The sequence below is a fragment of the Eurytemora carolleeae genome, unplaced genomic scaffold (assembly GCF_000591075.1).
Source record: "Eurytemora carolleeae unplaced genomic scaffold, Eaff_2.0 scaffold1240, whole genome shotgun sequence".
NCBI classification, from domain to species: Eukaryota; Metazoa; Arthropoda; class Copepoda; order Calanoida; family Temoridae; genus Eurytemora; species Eurytemora carolleeae.
This window is the reverse complement of record NW_019397182.1, coordinates 52220-73490: the sequence shown is the minus strand read 5'-3', so window position 1 is coordinate 73490 and position 21271 is coordinate 52220. Positions and strand designations below refer to the sequence as shown.

At 32.8% G+C, this 21271-nt stretch overlaps 1 protein-coding gene across 1 annotated transcript; it reads left to right on the top strand.

Annotated features, from left to right (window-relative positions):
• Positions 1-1112: 1112 nt before the first annotated feature.
• On the top strand, positions 1113-20919 carry LOC111712576 (uncharacterized). The gene is made up of 16 exons (XM_023487230.1): positions 1113-1359; positions 3968-4027; positions 5057-5150; positions 6173-6224; positions 6340-6408; positions 7440-7523; positions 8987-9022; positions 10535-10603; positions 13903-13987; positions 16235-16308; positions 16644-16697; positions 17296-17384; positions 18733-18814; positions 19871-19903; positions 20433-20498; positions 20813-20919. Exons 1-16 carry the CDS (start codon positions 1113-1115, stop codon positions 20852-20854), a joined length of 1236 nt encoding a protein of 411 aa, XP_023342998.1. The 3' UTR covers positions 20855-20919.
• Positions 20920-21271: the final 352 nt, after the last annotated feature.

The window sequence follows — 21271 nt, the reverse complement described above, 5'->3', positions numbered from 1 at the left end:
ACATTTAAAACTATTTAGAATTAAAGGAGGGATTAGAGGATATAAAGATAATATCTCTCAAACCTTTATCAAATATCACAGTTTTTCGTTTTATTGAACAATTATACAAGTATTTAATTGTTTTTGTTTTGCATTTGTTTTTTATTTGAATTTTAAATTACCAATTATTATTTTTTGTTTGTTATTTATTTAGGAAATTAACAACATGCACAAGGAAAACAAATATTCAACACGACGGATTATTTTTTCTTCTTGAAAAACTCTAGGATGGCCGAATTCTAGTGATTAATTAAAAAAACTGAGATGTGTAGATCGTAGGCATATATTGTCTCAGATGCATAAGGTTTTTAGTGCTAAGCTCCTAAGGAGGGATTAGAGGATATAAAGATAATATCTCTCAAACCTTTATCAAATATCACAGTTTTTCATTTTATTGAACAATTATACAAGTATTTAATTGTTTTTGTTTTGCTTTTTTTATTTAAAATTACTAATTATTATTTTAGGAAATTAACAACATGCACAAGGAAAACCAATGTTCAACACGACGAATTATTTTTTTTTCTTGAAAAACTCTAAAATGGCCGAATACTAGTGATTAATTAAAAATACTGCGATTTGTAGATCGTAGGCATATATTGTCTCAGATGCATAAGGTTTTTAGTCCTAAGCCCAAAGTTTCCAGAATACATTCTCGGAATGTATAATATAAGCAAGTATGACTGCACGTAAGATTGAAAATTAACTCCTCTTAATATAGAGCATCGAGAAGAAATAAAGTCTTGTGAATTTATGATATGTAATCTGATCATTCTTGTGTATAAAATCAAAACTAATGGAGCTACGAGGTCACAAAGCCGTACCATAAACTTAAACTTCTCTTTTGTCTACTTTGCAGTGAAGAACATGTGGTTATAAATCAAGCTGCCGTGTTAGAAATAGTGTATACCAAATGCATTATAACTACAATATTTCAGTCTTGACCCGGCATACAGGCTTAACCCGGCATTCTTAAGTCTTGACCCGGCATTCAACAGTCTTGACCCGGCATTCAACTCAGTCTTGACCCGGCATTCAAATCAGTCGCAACCTTGACTCCCAGTTCCGTGGTGATGTCCCAGATGACTCCCAGTTCTGTGGTAATGTCCCAAGTGACGCCCACTTCCGTGATCCAAGAGACTCCCACTTACGTTGTAAGGTCCCAAGAGAGTACTACCACTTCCATTGTGAGAACCCAGAAGACTCCCATTTTCGCCGTGAGTTCCCAAGATACTCCAACTTCCCTGGTGAAATCCCAGGAAACTCCCCAGTCTATACTAATGTCCCAGAAAAAATCTGTATCCAGTTCCAAGAGAACTGGTCAGTCATCTGCGCAAAGGGAAAGGGAGCAGAGAAATGAACAACATAAAAAAATTGAAGAATTAAACGTATTTTTGGCCGCGGAGTGCAAACAATTTTTAACACTCAAATAGAATTATTCCACATCATATTAGATATTTACAATTGATTGTAATAATGTATGTTAAATGCTATTGTAATGATGAATGTAAGGAAATCTAACTATAAATTAGTATGTATGCAAACGATAAGCTTTACTAAAATAAATATTTAGGTATTAAAAATAATTACAATATGAAAACAATTTCAATATATTTATAATTTACACTAAGTTAGGCCCAGCTAAATATCCCTAAACTATTGATCTCAAATTTGACACTTTTTATGCTTTTTGTTCTGTATACAACATAAAAAACCCCAAACAATGATTACATTTTATTTTTAAAAAGTACGTAAAATTTATCGAATTTTTCTTTTCTATTTAGAATTTTTATTTGAAATCTCTAAATTTATAATTTCTGGTATCAAAACTAATTAATATAATAAGTAGTGGCCTTAATTACAAAATTACAGACTATCAGATTATTCTTGCATGATAATATTCAGATATATAATGATAATTAGTTTATAAAATTAATCTTGGAAAATAAACTAAATTTGCGAAATCATTTTATTATGAGAATTATAATAAATTGGGATTTTATTTATTTCTAAAGAACAATTTAACTTTAGAACAGTTTGTACTAAAACATTTAAATATATTTAGTCTTTGTCTCAAACTCTAGTTTTCTAAATTTAATTTTATACAGCCTGGGGGGGTCTGAAACAATGTTTAGCCGGGGGGGGGGGCATATAATCCCCATCTCATAGAAAAAGGCCTTAGAGAATAGGTATATGGTTGAAATGCATGTTCATAGCCAAATTTTTTAAATCCAACTCATTGAAAAAATAGACCAATAAAATGCCAAAAAAAAAAGGTAAAAAATGTAAAAATATAATTTCTTGTTTTAACAAATATCATAAATCAAAAATATAGTTTTTAGATCTTCAGTTTTAGTCACAAAGTTATGGGCTACAGTGATAACCATAAAACTCTGGAATAGGAAGTAGACTGAATATATCACAATAGTGTAATGAACATGAGGCAGAGCAGTTGTATAATGTAAACACACCCATTTCACTTAATAAGTTATTTAATAACTTACTAGTAAAGCTATTTGTTTTGTAACAGCATCAAATGCACTTCCGTATTCCTTTAATGTTGTCTTCCTATTCCACACTTTTCTGATTTTCACTGTATTTTAGATTTTGTTTACACAAAAATTTTACAAAAAAATAATTTAAATTTGTTTTCATGAAAAGTCTCAAAATTCATGTTGAAAGTGTCATAGACGAGAGTTAATATCTTTGCAACCCAATGTGTAAGCCATTAGATATCAAATAAATCAACTGTTAAATCAAATCAAGGTTTGAAATCTCAAAGGTTGGAAAGATATTAGAAATTTGAGTTTGTGCCAAAGACTCAATTCTTTTCTTCATTTTGTTCGTTCATCGTTCATGAACGGCCCATTTAGTTCGTTTTTCAAAATTATCGTTAATTTTTCATCTATTTCGGTAGTTTTCCCACTAAACGATGTTCAGTAAAATAGTTCGTTCAGAGAAATCGTTCGTCCAAAGAAATTATTTGTTTAGAGAAATCGTTCATTCAATAAAATCGTTCGTTCAGAAAAAAACAATTGATTTCCATAAATTTGTTAGTCTAGTAAAAAAAGTATTGTTTTTAAAAAAGTGTGTTCGAAAAAATCGTCCGTTCATTAAAAAAACTATTATTTGTTCAGAATTTTTCAGAAAATTCGTTTGTTTTTATTTTTTTGATAAACGATAATTTTCTTCATTTCTCTGAACGATCCCTTTCGTTCATCCATCATTCATTTTTTTCTGAATCCGATGCCCATCTCTATTTAAAACATTATTATTGAAAACCAACATGTACACTATTGTTTTAAAATAATATGAGCTACATATCCAAATCATTAAATATAACCATGGTAATATTTTTCAAAAATAAATTGATTTTTCGCCTTACTATATTTAACATTAAAATAACAATATGTGCTTTTTTTTCTACAAAACTGTAACATTCGATTAGCAGTTTAAATGGCTTTAGTTTATCTTGAAAAATGTAAATACAAAGCAATTAAATAAATATTAAAATTAGGAAAAAATGATCTTTATTTGCTCTTTATCATGTAAAAAAACATTACCGCTGCAGCGTAAAAGCGTAAATTAGGTCAAGGTTTTTCTCTGGAAGAAAGCAGTTTTGACTAATTGTGTTGCAGAGTTTTAACCCCCCCACCTTCCCCTCCACCCTTCAACCCTTTATCTTTACACCCCCCCCCCTCCCATAAAATCCCCCAACCCATGCACCCCAAACAATCATAATTAAAATCTAGGTAATTCACGAATACAGGGGTAATATTCACTACTAATTTCATTGAAATTAAATAACTTTTAATCCAATTTCTTTTTCATTAACACCATGTTCTAAAGTTTATGGCTAAAAATTTAGTTTTTGCGGTTACGAGGGTTGAATTGTAACGAATTCAAGAATTTGCGATTTCTTTTTCAGTTTACTTAAATTGGTTGAACATGGTAGTTCTAGCTTGTTGTATAGTACCTTCTTATCCAGGTAAAAACATGCCTTTGGACGGTAATGTTACATCGTTTATACGCAACATTCCCCTTACTGAACTTCTGACCTTAACTTTCCGACCTACTGCAATATCGGACCTATAGTTCAAAACATTTTCAGTTTAGACTTTTTTTTTTCGTTTGTTTATGACTAATCTTAACTTTACTACAAAGTGGTATACGTTTATTTCGACGCAATGAAGACGACTTTTCCTTTTTAAGTTTTGATTTCTAAAAGCCTTTTGTTTCAAATGAAAAGTTTACAAGTAAAATGAAAAGAAGCTGTTAATTGACAGCTTCTCTTTCTTTCTTTATACGATTTTATAGATAAAGAGTAAAGGTGTACTTGCGTTAACGCGGAATCAGGTAGGAATAGGTTTTAAAAACAATTATAATGAAGTTAATGCATTTAGTTTTTGTCATATCAGAGCCCGTGAAAAAATTCGAGAAAATACGGTCTAAGCTGTCGTTGGGCCTTATATACGGCTTGAGCTTTCGGATTCAAGCTTCATCTTATTTTCTATAGATCAGAGTTTAAAAAATCGGTTTAATATTCTCTTTGGCGGATTTTTATGGTAAGAATTGGCGCATTACGGGTTTTGATGAGAACACGACTCAATATTGAGCCTTATTCTCCACTAAAACCAACCAAGGTTGGTCTTATTTTTGATTAAGTCGAGCCGAAGATCTTGCAGCTGTCAATCACGTGACCCAAGCTGTCGCCAGAGTTGGGTCGAAGATCGGGTCTTAAAGTCGGGATTTAAGGAATAACGGCTCAAGCCGAAGTTTTTAAATCTCTGTATATGTCTAACTAAAGATATCTCATTGTACCCGAGCAAAATACCTACTGTACATTACATTTCTAAATAAAGATATCTCATGTACCCGAGCAAAATACCAACTGTACATTACATGTCTAAATAAAGATACCTCATGTACCCGAGCTAAATGACCTACTGTACATTACATGTCTAACTAAAGGTACCTCATGTACCCGAGCTAAATGACCTACTGTACATGTGTATAGGAATACTAGACCTGGATGATCCCCGGATCCCAGATTCAGCTGACAATCTTCATATAGCTGCTAAATATCTAGGAGATCATGTCACTGAACTCAAGTAAGATACTCAGATTGATTACTCTTATACAATTTTGAAAATGTTTTTATTTATATGAAAACCCTATTTTAGCATAACATTACTCATAATTTATTGTATCATCAAAATTAAGCAAAATTATTTAATTTTAAGAAACTATATCACTCTTTCAGATACGATTGGAAGGTACTTAATTTTAGAAAGAGCTATTAGAAAAAAAACTGAGTTCTTGCTACACACTTAAATTTGTTATCTCTATATCTTTGCAACCTGATCGTGTGTAACTTTGATATTTCACTCTTTGACTATTTGATTGAACATATTTCATAGTTAAAAAAATAAAGGACAAAGGTTTACGACATCAGGTTGCCAAGATATCGGGAACAAAAGATCAGAAAACCTTTGCAAAGGAATTGAGTCTTTGTCTGTCTAATCTCTATATCTTTACCAATCAATGTCTTAACCCTTTGTAATTTAACGGTCTCACGCTCTCAAGCAAAAATCGTTGAGAATTTTGCCAATTACTTCTAAAAATTTTAAGCTCACAAAAAATGCTTTACAGTGCTAAAATGTACATGGAAAGGGCTACAGAAAAGTATAAGTGAGTTAGAGCGGTAAAATCTAAGCTTAGGGCATTGCGACACTTCAAAGTTTATAAGATATTTTAAACTATAGAATTCTGTTAAAATATTATGATTTTGAAATATCAAAGCTAGGTCTACACCATTATGTTGCAAATATCTATCTATAAGAAAATTTGGGTTTGCGGCAAAGACTCAATTCCTTATCTAAGAAGAATATCAGGCTGGATCTGGTATATTTTTTCAGAATATACGGATATTTAGTCCTACAGGATATTTCTGATATCCCATAATATATAAGAATATCTACATTACCTGATCTTGATATCCACTGTGGGCCACTATGGGATTTAATCCTTCAGACGACAATAGATACAGATAACTTCAATTGATCCAGGGATTAACAACTTATAAGTTTTAAAATATGGACAGTGGACACACATATATATATATAATATTTAGTCCTGACCTGCTGGTTCTAATATCTCATCGATCTCCCCGAATACCTGACCAGGGACCACATTTAATAAATTTGAGCTACGTCGCTGAACGACATACTATCGGCTCAAATTTGAACCAACGGTAGGTATTCCAGCGACGTAGTTCGAATTCATTAAATTTGGCTCCAGATTGCTCTACATCTGGGTTCTACAGCTGTTGGATCATCATGTCTCCATGCTCATTGGCAGCAGTTCAAGGTAGGGTTTGGTAAATATGTACAGTGTGGTCCCATAAACATGGGAATTATTTTAAAAACTTAGCTAGTTGATTTAAACCTAAAATAATATCCCTGTAGCTCTAAAAAATCCAAACTCACATTTTTGGTCTTTCATAATTTTTTATACCAAAAGATAAAGCTACTAGTTAGCTTAGAAAACGGAGTTTTAGTGTATTGACCACTTTTAGCAATCCTAATTTCAGGGGATATTTGTTCCAAAACTAACACTTGGCCCATATCTAACACTGAGTGTTAAAAATGGGCCAAATCTGCAAAATTATCTTTTTTCAAGAGTATATAACTTTGAATCCAAGAACAAAACTACACCATATATTCATAAAAAATGGCTAAAAATATATATTGAAGCAATAAATGTCAATTTTAAACTAATAATAAGGTGTGAGAATTAGTTTTTGATGATTCTTAACTTCATTTTCGAACATATCCCTATTTTGAAACAATTACCGGATTTCAGCAAATGTAGCCTTTTCGGAACATATCCTGGTTTTGAAATTATTCTAAAAACGTGCTTTTCACATAGCTCGTTAATTTAAACCTGAAATAATTTTTGTGAGGTTTTCATCCCTGTAGCTCTAAAATATCCAAACTCACATTTTTGGTCTTTCATAATTTTTTATACCAAAAGATATAGCTTGCTTAAAAAACGGGGTTTTAGTGTATTGACCACTCTTAGCAATGTGGAAATGAAATGGTGGCACCATTAACAGTGTTAAGTCATCTTCCATTAAGGCGGTTAATGAAATTGAGATAGTTAAATAACGGAAACTGTGAGAAAGAATGGAAATTAACGTTAAAGAATTCGGAACCTTTAGTTCTTAGCTAAAGAACGAACGATTTCAACTAACCGTTTACGATCGGGTTGAAAAAGTGTGAACGTGTCCAAACCTAACTGATATAACTGATATAACTGATATAACTGATATAACTGATATAACTGATATAACTGATATAACTGATATAACTGATATAACTGATATAACTGCTGCGTAGGTGAGCGGAAATATAGGTATTGAGGAGACAAAGGAACTCCATGAAATGCTGGAAAATAAAGGGAAGAAAGTTTGTCTTATCGAGGTAATTAAAAAAAAGATTTGAGAAATCAATAAAGATATATTACCACCAAATCTTTTGTGTTGTAAATCCCGGGATGAAGTCATTCAATTGATAACAATTTTAATTTTATAATAATATAATAAATATATGGACAGACAATTTTATAATAATATAATAAATATATGGACAGACAATTTGAAAATAAAAGAATGTGGAAGAAAGAAGAGGAATGGGGATAAAAGGATACTCATACAAGAACTAAAAACCGGGATCTGAAATTGACGGAATGATTCGTCTTTTAAAGAAATCGAGTCTTTGCCACAAACTAAAATGTGGCAAAGACTAAATTACTTTAAAGAATAAATGAAGGAGATGGAAAAGAAGGAAAGGATGGGATTAGATCCAATAACAAAAAATATTGAACAAGAAAGATAATTATTACAGAATTTTCCTTGAAAGGGGTGAGTTGCATGTATTGTAGGAAGTCTGGCTTTCTTGCAATGAGTAAATTGGTAGAATGGTAGAATATATGTTTTCCATAACATACACAGATTAAACAGAAAGGTCTTAAAACAAGGTGGGAAACTCCCCTCTGTAGTTTTGTTTACATAACTCAAAAAGTATTGGTCTGAGGCTGTTGAAATTTTCTGACTTTTCCTAAACATCCATAGCCCTCCCTTTAGGTCTAAAACCGGGCTTCTATACAAACTTCCTGATTCCTCAGGCACACTGCCTGAATGATTACTTTTTCCTGTAACAAACTAAATCAGTGTTTTGACCCCCTATCAGTTGTCAAATTTTGATAACTTTTAGATTTTTGGAAAGCCTATGATATAAGAAAACGGATTGCACTAGTTTTTCAAAGAAATTTTAGCAAATTTTTGCATACAACCCGTCAAATGAAATTTGCACATTTTTAGTTTTTCTTAATTACCGATCAGGTTATTTAAAATTTTGCAATTTTTTTTTTGATATTTGAAATGGCATGTTCGAGGTCTTTTCAAAATGTATATTTTATTATTTTTTGGACAATTTTTTTCGCAAACATTTTACTGGATTTCGCAAAAAAAAACATTCAACTTTACAAATTTGCAATTTTATGTGGATTCTAAAAGTGGAGCATTAGAGTTTTCCAATGATGAGTCATTTGTCATATTTGGACATCAAACATGGGATTGTGTAATACTGACAATGAGGGTTTAATCTGAAATTGTTAGTATTATCACGAAATTATTAAATCGCTTATTTTAAACAAAAAATAGCTTAATTGGCCGCAAAAGTAGGATGACTACCAAATAAGTGATTTTTTATCGTATAAGGCAGCCATCCAACTTTTGCAGCAAAAATAACCGATTTATTTTCATTTTGTTATAATCTGTGCAATCTGTGGTATAATTATATAATGTGTATATTGGGTGGTGAGTGGTTAAATGAAAAATATCAATTAAATATATTGGATGTATAATGTGGAAAACATGTTACAGCCAGGAGACTGCGGAACCACTTTAGGATGGGCTGAGGTAATATCATTGCAGGGTAGATACTTTCCCAAAAGCATTTTCCCAAGCGTAAACTTCCCAAGGGTATATTTTTCAACTTGGCAACTTCCCGAATGTGCTAATTCCCAAGCGGCTGCTTCCAAAGTCTGTCCTATCTACAGCGCTCGGTCCCCTATCCTGTTCTACCCGCAGCGCTCAGCCCCCTAACCTGTTCTACCCACAGCGCTCGGTCCCCTACCCTGTTCTACCCGCAGCGCTCAGTCCCCTTCCCTGTTATACCCACAGCGCTCGGTCCCCTACCCTGTTCTACCCACAGCACTCGGTCCCCTTCCCTGTTCTACCCTCAGCGCTCAGTCCCCTTCCCTGTTCTACCCGCAACCAGGTCTCTTTCGCCATCCTAGCCGCTGTGCTCGGCCCTCCGTTATCAGTTTTGAAATGGCACATTTGGGAAGCTGCCATTGGGGACATTGTCACTTGGGAAGTCGCCCTTGGAAAACGCCTGTGGGAAAACACCTAACACCATTTAGAGAGTATCAATAAATATATCTGAATACATCTTATCACGTTAAAATAAAGTGAATTGCACATACGACACGTACTTATCAAATCTTATATGCTTTCAATCATAACTTCTCTTATTTAAGATCTATTGAAAAGAACAAAAATGTTTTGAACTTCTTATAAAAAATGAAATAAACATGGATTTCTCATACTTGAACGAGAAATCCAAACTAGAGGAACTACCAGGTCACAAGTTCGTACCAGTAATGTCTAAGTCTTACTGTCAGTTCGCAGTGCTACTTATATGTTATGATATAAAAATAGTTGTCTTTATATGCAGAAAGGCGAGATACATTTAATCAGCTGTGTCTAGATAGAATTTATTCGGAACTTTTCCTTATTCATTAACTCCGACATCTGAAACCATCTTTTTCATCAAAAAAACTTTTAAATGAAATTTTAATATTTAGTCACTTATTTGATTTTTATGCTAAAATTAATGTGGTTCCAAATAAGATCAATGTTAACCAGGAAATAATCAGAGGAACTGATTTTTAAGATTACCTTGCAAAGATGGAACATTTTCCTCAAATATTTTAAGAATAAAAGATTTTAAATTCTAAGTAAGCAAAATTTATTCTAAATCTAAATTACCTCCGTTAAAGTGATTGTAAACGTAATTTCAAGTGACCCTCCAATCTCCATGGAAAGGTGGCATTGCCTGATTTACATGGTACTTTTAAAAGCTTTGACTGATTAAGTATAAATTAGATATCAATGTTTTTTCTTTAAATTGTTTATTTTCATTTGCGGTTTCTCTGCACAAATGACTTTCTTGTTTATATGAGAAACTTACAGAAATAAACAGTCAGAAAAACGACGGTATATTCTCGTTTTTTTATGAAAGTGCAAACCTTTGATATTTCAAACTTTAATTATTTGATCTAACAGAATTCATAGTTTGAAATATCTAAGGTCTACAACATTGGGCGGCAAAGACTCATTTTTTTCTATCTAAAATGTATATTTAAGACGACTAGTCTCTGGTTCCTAGGGGAGACAAGGGGGACTAGTGGTACCAGATCCAGGACTATTCACCAGGTACTTTCCCACGGTAAATTAGAGGTCCCTGCATGGTTAATAGTCCAGAGAATTTTAAACTTTACAACCAATTTTAACCCCTTATATGTATATTTTTTTCTATTTGCTCCCATACTTTTTGTTGGGATATATATTTTAAATATTTAAATGTATAAAGTATCTTACGCAATTAGTTTACTTTAAAAGATAGAACTTAATATAATATTAGTAAACAAATCCTACACCATAACATGCACTTTGTTGAAGTTCCGTGTTCCGTTATCAAGTGCATTTATCAGTTCCGTGTTCCGTTATCAAGTGCATTTATCAGTTCCTTGTTTCGTTATCACGTGTATTTATCAGTTCCTTGTTTTGTTATCACGTGCATTTAGCAGTTCCTTGTTTTGTTATCACGTGCATGTTTATCAGTTCCTTGTTTCGTTATCACGTCCATTTAGCAATTCCTTGTTTTGTTATCACATGCATTTAGCAGTTCCTTGTTTTGTTATCACGTGCATTTATCAGTTCCTTGTTTTGTTATCATGTGCATTTATGAGTTCCTTGTTTCGTTATCACGTGCATTTATCAGTTCCTTGTTTCGTTATCACGTGCATTTATCAGTTCCTTGTTTTGTTATCACGTGCATTTATCAGTTCCTTGTTTTTTTTATCACGTGCATTTAGCAGTTCCTTGTTTTGTTATCACGTGCATTTATCAGTTCCTTGTTTTGTTATCACGTGCATTTATCAGTTCCTTGTTTTGTTATCACGTGCATTTATCAGTTCCTTGTTTCGTTATCATGTGTATTTATCAGTTCCTTGTTTCTTTATCACGTGTATTTAGCAGTTCCTTGTTTCGTTATCACGTGTATTTATCAGTTCCTTGTTTTGTTATCACGTGCATTTAGCAGTTCCTTGTTTTGTTATCACGTGCATTTATCAGTTCCTTGTTCCGTTATCAAGTGCGTTTATCAGTTCCTTGTTTTGTTATCACGTACATTTATCAGTTCCTTGTTTTGTTATCACGTTCATTTATCAGTTCCTTGCTTTGTTGTCACGTACATTTATCAGTTCCTTGTTTCGTTATCACGTACATTTATTAGTTCCGTGTTCCGTTATCAAGTGCAATTATCAGTTCCTTGTTTCGTTATCACGTGCATTTATCAGTTCCTTGTTCCATTATCAAGTGCGTTTATCAGTTCCTTGTTTTGTTATCACGTACATTTATCAGTTCCTTGTTTTGTTATCACGTTCATTTATCAGTTCCTTGTTTTGTTATCACGTGCATTTATCAGTTCCTTGTTTTGTTATCACGTGCATTTATCAGTTCCTTGTTTCGTTATCACGTGCATTTATCAGTTCCTTGTTTCGATATCAAGTACATTTATCAGTTCCTTGTTTTGTTATCACGTACATTTATCAGTTCCGTATCAAGTGCATTTATTAGTTCCGTGTTCCGTTATCAAGGTGCATTTATCAGTTCGGTCCTTATCACTGCAACCTGCGGGCTGCGACTTTTCATCAAAATTTTTCATAAAAAACCCTACATTTTGTCGTCATTCTTTTAAATGTTTTTTTTGTCGGCGTTTGATTTTTAACTTTAAAAGTTTAAAAAGACGAATCCACAAGTTAAAGGAAAGGCCAACAAGGACAAGGAAAGGAAAAAATTTAAATTTTTAATTCGAAACGAACGGAAAACTACACAATTTGAAGATAACGGAAACTTGTTTCTACAACGAACCATTTCGTTTATTTAATTCCAAACCTGATATGAAACTTATATTTTTGAAAATGAATTGAGGCTTTGCCACAAACTCAAATTTTCTAATCCCAATATTTGATATTTCAAACTTAGATTTTGATATAACAGAAATCATAGTTTTAAGTATTTAAGGTCTGTAACATTGGGTTGCAAAGATATAGGATTAAAGAATAGGAGTTTGTGACAAATAATTAATTCATTTAAAGCCCAAACTAGCTGAAATCTAGTATATTTGATTGATTTTTTTCATGTGAAAGATGGATCCCATGTCAGGCTCTGACATCCGTCTAGTGTTTACATTACCGCCCAGAGACAGTACACTGCAGTACAAAAGATGCGTACACCTCTGAAATAACTTTCCTTGTATTATAACCTTGCGTTCACCTCTGAAATAACTTTCCTTGAATTATAACCTTGTGTCCCGCTAAATTCTACTATATTTTGGTTAGTGTACTGCAAAGGTAACCGCCAAAAAAGTCCCAGGAATCCAATACACAGGACTTTATTTCCAGTGACATTTTTCCAAAATTTGTTTTTCCAGGTTTTTTTATTGTACCGAAGATTAAAATCTTATATGCTTACAATCATAACTTCTCTTAATAAAGAGCTAATAAGAATGAAAAAAGGTTTTAATTTCTAATATGTAACTGGATAAATTTAAATTTGAATTTACGCGCCAGTAATGTCCCCTTGATTTGATCTTTTGCATTTGATGATACTATTGAGCACTGGGTCAGGTACATGAAGCATTTGATAATACTAGGCTGGGTACAATTTTGTTGAAGTCCCAATTTCTTTTTTGTTAAAATGAATAAAGGTTTATGATCAAAAGTAAGGAGAACGGTGGTATTTCTATAAGTTGCTCGTATGATGAAATAATTAAATTTTTAGAAATTTATGAGTGTTCGCTGACTTTTGAATATGATCTGAATTATTCAAATTTCAAGAGCAAAGTAATTTAGGAAAAATATTCACAGAGAAATGAATGACAAAACATTTTCGATTTCTTGAACAAAATAAATAAATATATTAAAAAGCAACATGCAAAGAATGAAAATAAAAATAGAAGCGGAATAAAAATTGTAAAAACGTTTATTTTTTACTCTCGATACAATGAAGAAGGTATAGGGTTGGTTACCCTTTACATTTTTTTCTTCAAATTCCGACATAGAGCTGGAAAAGAAAGTAATAAAAATATAAAACCTTTAGCAGCTCAGAATATAGGGTTAGACATATTGTACTATAAACTCTGGATCATTTCAAATACCGGGCCGACTTTAGAGCAAGCTGTACAGTCCACATTAAAGTCTTTTTGACTATTAAACTCAAAAAGTAACAATTCACCAAATAAATTAGACCCTTCTAGGTCGAGATTATATTGATATATATATATATTTGTGTACATATGGAGCACATATATACATGGTTAATTATTCTGGATTGCAGATTTAAATTTTCTTGTTCCCGCATTTCCTCTTTCTGTGGAAGACGATATATTTGCTACAACCCTCCTCAAAATCGGGAACAATCTTAATAAATATAAATATATATCAATTCAGGATATGCTGATAATCAGTCCCCCCGGCCCAAGAGAAGCTCCTAATGAAGAGACGCCTGACTTTCTTGACTATTGTGTTTCCATCGGTAAAATAAAATAACAGTTCCAAGAAGATTAGAACAACAAAATTTGCAATATTTTCAAGAAAAACATTTCAAAATATTTGAAAGTTGGTAAATTTGACCAAATAAGAAATTCCAACAAATTATTCCTTAAACAGTCTACGGTATTCACGTAACTGCAGTTAGAAAAGAACTTAAACAGTGTACAGTATTCACGTAACTACAATTAGAAAAGAACTTAAACAGTGTACAGTATTCACGTAACTACAGTTAGAAAAGAACTTAAACAGTCTACAGTATTCACGTAACTACAGTTAGAAAAGAACTTAAACAGTCTACAGTATTCACGTAACTGCAGTTAGAAAAGAACTTAAACACTTGGTCCATATCTAACACTGAATGTTAGAAATGGGCACAAATTGAAAGACTGGGTTTTTAGGATCCCGGCCTGTATCTAGAGTAAAAGTCGATAATTAAAACTATAACCCACATTTTATTAAGCATAAGGACAACAATTCCCAATTTAACATTAATTCCCGGAATCAAAATTATAAAAGGAGTTCTTTTGTATGAAAACCCTTGACCGCTTTCAAGACAATGTCAGTTCGAACATATCCTGAATTTGAATCATGTCTCGAAAACGCGACAGACAAAACCCATTTCCCCGTTTTTGAGTATAATCCTCAATTCAGAACAAAACTCACTTTCATAACAAAAATAAATCACTGAAAGTAAAAATTATTTCTAAAATCTTAATTTTCCTATTTCATTTGTAAAATGAGAGAATAAAGTTGATTTAATTTCCCCCATTTAAATAAACCATTTCCCGGATTTCTAGTTAAGTCTATATATTGTAAGAACAAAATAATATCAAAATTTGATTTCTCGATGATTTCTAAATTATTAAATAACAATATTTTTGGTTTTCTATTTTGTTTCTATTTTACCATTTCAAAAAATCTTGTTTTGTTACGTAAGTGCGTAAATGCTTGAAAATTGACATTGATACGAATTCGAGTATATGTCCCAAAACCAGGATATGTTCCGAAAACGCGACATGAGCTGAAATCCGGTAATTGTTTCAAAATAGGGATATGTTCGTAAAATGAAATCAAGAATCATCAAAAACTAATTCTCTCAACTTATTATTAGTTTAAAATTGACATTTATTGTTTCAATACATAGTTTTAGCCATTTTTTATAAATGATGTAATTTTGTTCTAATCGACTTGGATTTTAAGATATATACTTTTGAAAAGATAACAATTTGCAGATCTGCAGTTCTGGCCCATTTTTAACACTCAGTGTTAAAATGGGCCAAGTGTTAGTTTTAGAACTAATTTCCCTGGGTTTGAAAAGAATTTCCTAAGGAAACTATCCACGTGCCTTTGATCCCTTTATCTGAGCAACCTGTGGCCGAATTTAAAGAATTTGAGCGGCGGTTTAAATTTAAGCCGCGGTTTAAATATGGTTAGTTCCACTTAAAATTGTATCAAATGTTTCAAGATTTAAGCCGGCGCTTAATTTAAACCGGGTTTTGGCGGATTTAAACCGCGGCTCAAATTCTTTAAATTCCATCTCTGATTGTCTAACTGCCAACCTTTTTTTTAACTTTGCCCACTTTATTCAGCAGAATTAATAGGTCTTCGATCAATCACTAATCAGATTAATTGCAAATGAATAAGATCAGAAAACCTTACCGCCATTTTTGCTTTACATTAAAAATGTCCCAGACTTGTTGCAACACCTCTGGTCAGTATACACTTCACTATACAGAGATAACCAGAAAACAGACTTGTTGCAACACCTCTGGTCAGTATACACTACACTATACAGAGATAACCAGAAAACAGACTTGTTGCAACACCTCTGGTCAGTATACACTACACTATACAGAGATAACCAGAAAACAGACTTGTTGCAACACCTCTGGTCAGTATACACTACACTATACAGAGATAACCAGAAAACTCTTAAATAAGAAGACGACTTTAAGAATAAGGTTATAACTTTACAAAGTGAATTGAGCATGAGACACAGCAATTGTAGATTGACTTATTTCAGTAAATTAGTGATTTAAAAAATGTCTATGTAAAACTATTTGCTTTGTAACCACATAAAATACACTTAAGTAAAGCTGTAATAGCGTCTTTCTTTTCCATTGTTTTCTTGTTATCACTGTATGAAAGTGTAGCTTCAATTGAAGAGACATTAAGATCATGGTTAGTAGATAATCATAGCATGACGTTTTTTTTAACATACTTTATTTAGGTGAAGATATAGCTGATATTCTTGATGATATGACAGAGAAGATTGTAATTATAGTTCCTGGAGATCTTAGTCAGGTTTATTTTGTCCCATTCCATAATATTTTCCTTTATACATCATTAAACTGAAAACAAATCGGAGACCTTCCGATTTCTTTGTGAATTTCCAAATAGATATTCCAAATTTTCCAAATTTCCAAAATCTAAATCTTTGAGACAAAGGAGTTGAAACAAGTTCTGATTGTCTAATCCCTATATCCATCATTTTGATATTTCAACCTATGAATTCTGTTTGATCAAATATCACTGGTTTACACGATCAGGTTACAATGATGTAGGTTTTAGAAAATTTGCATTTGTGGCAAATGCTCAATTCCTTTAGAAATCCCTTCATTAATTGTATTAATAAATAGGAGCATTTGCCTCATGGAGACTTTCCTGAATTCAAACCTCCAGGAAATATTAAAGTAAGTGTTTTTAACGATGTTATTGTTAGGTGCTTTCCCAAAAGCATTTTTCCATGCCGCAACTTTCTTTATTTTAACAAGTAGCAAATTTGATGGCGCGGCAAGACTTGTACCTGGCCTATCGTTCACCTATTTGACCTACCACTAGCTTAGTCTAATGTGGAGTTACGATTTAAGGACTTTGACATTTGAAATCATTTTTGTCTTCCATTTGTAAACCTTATTTTGCAAGTAATCATTAATATTCCTTTTCTGACATTTCAAAAATGTGGTCAGCCTTTTTGTGTTATCAGGGATATATAGAATTTCGTTTAGATTTTAATTTACTTATTAATTATAATATAAAAATAGATTTTTTTTGATACTGCTCCTTTAGGGGGGTGCACTGCACTGCACAACGACCGCTATGGCGATGAACCCAAAAACCCCGAAAATTTAGGAACGCTTACACACGCCAAAAGTTCACCCCCCCCCCTATAGGCTAAGCCTTAGTACGCCCCTAGAACCGTACTGAATTTTTTAAAGCTCACTTTGCATATAACTATGACAGATAAAAGCACTTCTTACTCGAGTTTTTCATGTTTAATGTTTGTTTCAGCACGATATATCAAGAGTAGACAAGGAGTTGAGAAAACCAAACTTCAGGAAGGCGGAAGCATTTGATGATACTATTGAGCACTGGGTCAGGTACAGGAAGCATTTAATGATACTATTGAGCACTGGATCAGGTACATGAAGCATTTGATGATACTATTGAGCACTGGGTCAGGTACAGGAAGCATTTGATGATACTATTGAGCACTGGGTCAGGTACAGGAAGCATTTGATGATACTATTGAGCACTGGGTCAGGTACAGGAAGCATTTGATTATACTATTGAGCACTGGGTCAGGTAAAGGAAGTATTTGATGATACTATTGAGCACTGGGTCAGGTATAGGAAGCATTTGATGATACTATTGAGCACTGGGTCAGGTACATGAAGCATTTGATGATGCTATTGAGACTGGGTCAGGTAAAGGAAGTATTTGATGATACTATTGAGCACTGGGTCAGGTATAGGAAGCATTTGATTATACTATTGAGCACTGGGTCAGGTACAGGAAGCATTTGATGATGCTATTGAGACTGGGTCAGGTACATGAAGCATTTGATGATGCTATTGAGACTGGGTCAGGTACAGGAAGCATTTGATGATACTATTGAGCACTGGGTCAGGTAAAGGAAGCATTTGATGATACTATTGAGCANTTTTAAAGATATTCCTATTATATAGATTAACTAGGTCGGTTGTGAACATTGGCTGTTGTTATGTCATTGAGTACTTGTGGTGTACATGAATTCTGTAGAAAAGAAATTAAGTTAGTTTAGTCCTTCTCATGTCCTTCTTCAGTTCTCGTCAATATGATATATTGCTCAGTGAAATATTGTTGTTAAAATAGTTCCATTCCCGGAGTTATCTTACACTCTATTATTAAATCCATTAAAACACCAAACCACCCTGCTTATCATTGAAGTATATTTTGACCCCTAGAAGCATGAGTTCACGAACTGTACAATTCTTGGTGATTTTGCGTACATAAGCTATCTATGTTTATTTATTTATCTATGGACATTTCATAGAAAGATCTCTTGCTCCAATCAAATCAGAGTTTCTATATCAGCTTAATATATTTCTTCATGTTAGATTAGAGTTAGGTATTAACAGCGTAATTACAAGTACTCCATTTGTATAAGAAATATTTGTCTGATGTACAATTACCGCATATACAAGAACCGTCTGCAAAGCATGTATAATTATATTGTAGGGCGGGCCGCGTCAGTTGTATCTCCCTTCTTTTTCCTACTCCTTGGAGTTCTCTCATTGATTGTTTCTCTGATTTGCTGTACAGTTTCTTCAAGCGACACTCTGATTGGTTGAATTTCATGGATATCAAATTAAAGATTATATTTATCTGCAGATTAACAAAAGGGGAAATAAAGCATTGTTATCCGCAATTCTAAAGTTTTTAGCTATGATTTAATTTTTATTTTAGAACAATACATAGAGCTGAACTAGTAGATAGAGCTCCAGATATATTGTATACTCCTGCTCTTCTTTCTCTTTCTATTCTTCAGGTCAGTGTAAACTTAAAGAAAATGTCAACGTATTTTCAAGGAACCCTCAATTATCAATATGGCCTGTCATTGTGGCTTGTATAAAGGTACCTTTGTAATGCGGGGTTGACACTTTTTAACCATGGGGGGTCACGTGAAATTACATCGACAGCCCAGTTCAATCTTCCTGTTGGACAATTATTTAGTGTAAACCAGCATGGTTTTAGAAACACATTAGCTTGGATTTCAAGTAGTTCCCTTGATCCAACCCCTGCAGTTCTGGCACGGACCCTGCTGAGCTTAACTTAGATTTCAAGTAGTTCCGTTAATGTGAGCATGAAGGCCCACATCATAATGTGAAAATAAGAACTAAAAAATAGAATAAACTATAAACCGTAATATCCCGACCCTTGAAATTGGTTAATGGGGTGAGGCCATGCATAAATTATTGGGATTGAGATTAAGAATAATACATTAACATCACAGATACTCTGCCTCAGAGTTATACACATAATGTTTCTCTAATAATAGTTTTTTTATAAAAATATTCAGCATAATTGTATCTCAAATATAATGGCGAACAATTTGAATTAAAGAAACTGATTTCTCTCCTCAAACTATAAAGTACTTGAGTCTTTGCCACAAACTCTGATTTTCTAATAATTGCATCTTTGCAACCCAATGGCGTGGAATTTCGATATTTCAAACTATGAATTTAAATAATCTATAATGGTTCAAACATACTAGATGTAACGATTAGCAAATTTATGCTTTTGACGAGTAACATGTTTTGCGTTATTTTTTTTTTATCACAAGAATTCATTTTTTAATTATTTTTACTTATAAAATTTGCATTGCCTTAATTATATTATAAGAGAGGCTTTTCAGCTTCTCCTGCTATTGACTGAACTGCACGGTATTTTATTATTCTATTATTTTCCGTTGTTCATTTCTAATTTTTAGACGACTTCCTACCCATTTATACCCCTTCAAATTTAAACCATTTAAAAAAAATTTATTCCCCCCTTCCCGGATTCACTTCTCTCCCCCCCCCCTGAATTCATTATTTATATTTAGGGTATTGTAGAACGATGTGGATTAGCTGGTGAGGTAAAGTCATTTTATAATTCAGATTTTTAATATGTTTTTGTGACGCAAATCATTTGTAGAAGAAATAATTAATTATATTTTTAAACGCCATTATATTCACAAAAATACTGTGGAGTAAACTTTTCAGAACACGTGTACATGATTTCAGCCTTCCTCAAACTATTTTTTCCCCAAAATTCTTAAATTTTTACATGCTTAACTTACTTCTTTATGAAAGTTTTACTTAATTACATAATTTTCTTACATATAACATTTCAGATCTATGGGTTATAATATTTAAGATATATAATTGTCGATTTTACATTTTTCATTATATTAAGTGGTATTTTTCGGACATTTAAGGATACTAATGTTTATGACTGGTGAAGTTAAAAACAAGAGGTTCGGAGGCGAATTCAGGGGGCTAATGGGGGCTCAGCCCCCCCCCTTCTGGATTAGTGAAGTTTATGAAGAATGGGGGGGGGTCAGGGTTTATTAGATGCAGAGCCAGCACCCCCTGGGCACATTCCTGTATACGCCCCCTGAATAGGTTCTAGCTAGAGCAGCACCCTCCTACCTGGGTCAACTCGCGGCTCTCTTCCATCCTCAAGACAAGGAAATTTTATCTTACTTAATTTCACCTCAAAATAAAGTAAATTGTATCAAAGATTAAAATCTTATATGTTTACAATCATAACTTCTCTTAATAAAGAGCGAATGAGAATGAAAAAAGGTTTTAATTTCTAATATGTAACTGGATAAATTTAAATTTGAATTTACGCGCCAGTAATGTCCCCTTGATTTGATCTTTTGCTTCTGTAAAGCTTGCAGTGATTTGAAAAAAATACATATCTTAGTGTAGAAATAAATCCAAATAAAGAAAACTTTTTCAAGTTAATTACACTATTCGAAGTAAGAAAATGACGATAGGGTTGGAGAGTGCTGGGAAGGCCTTTGCCTAAGAAAGTATAAAATGCAGAAATCCAGTCTAAAAAGTTGGGATTTTTGGTTTGAAATAAAGAACCAACATCATTCTTTCCAATAGCTTGAACCTTAAATGGAGTGTTAGAGAAAAAGGAAAGGGGGTATAGGCTAGAGTCGAATCGAATTCTATGGTAATCGCTACTAATCTTAATCATATATGTTCCGTCTATAAGGAGAAAAGGGTTAAACACGACTCAGACCGAAAAACGTAGGACCCATACAAATTCACGAAGTTGCAATATTTCACTCAAATCGTAAATAATTCAATTAAAATTAAAACTGATCATTTAGAATTGAAATATAAAGGTTGAATAATTAATTTTAAATTCAATTTAATTATTTCCGATCAGAGTGAAATATTGCAACTTGTGAAATTGTATGTGTCGTGTACGTACTTCGATTTAA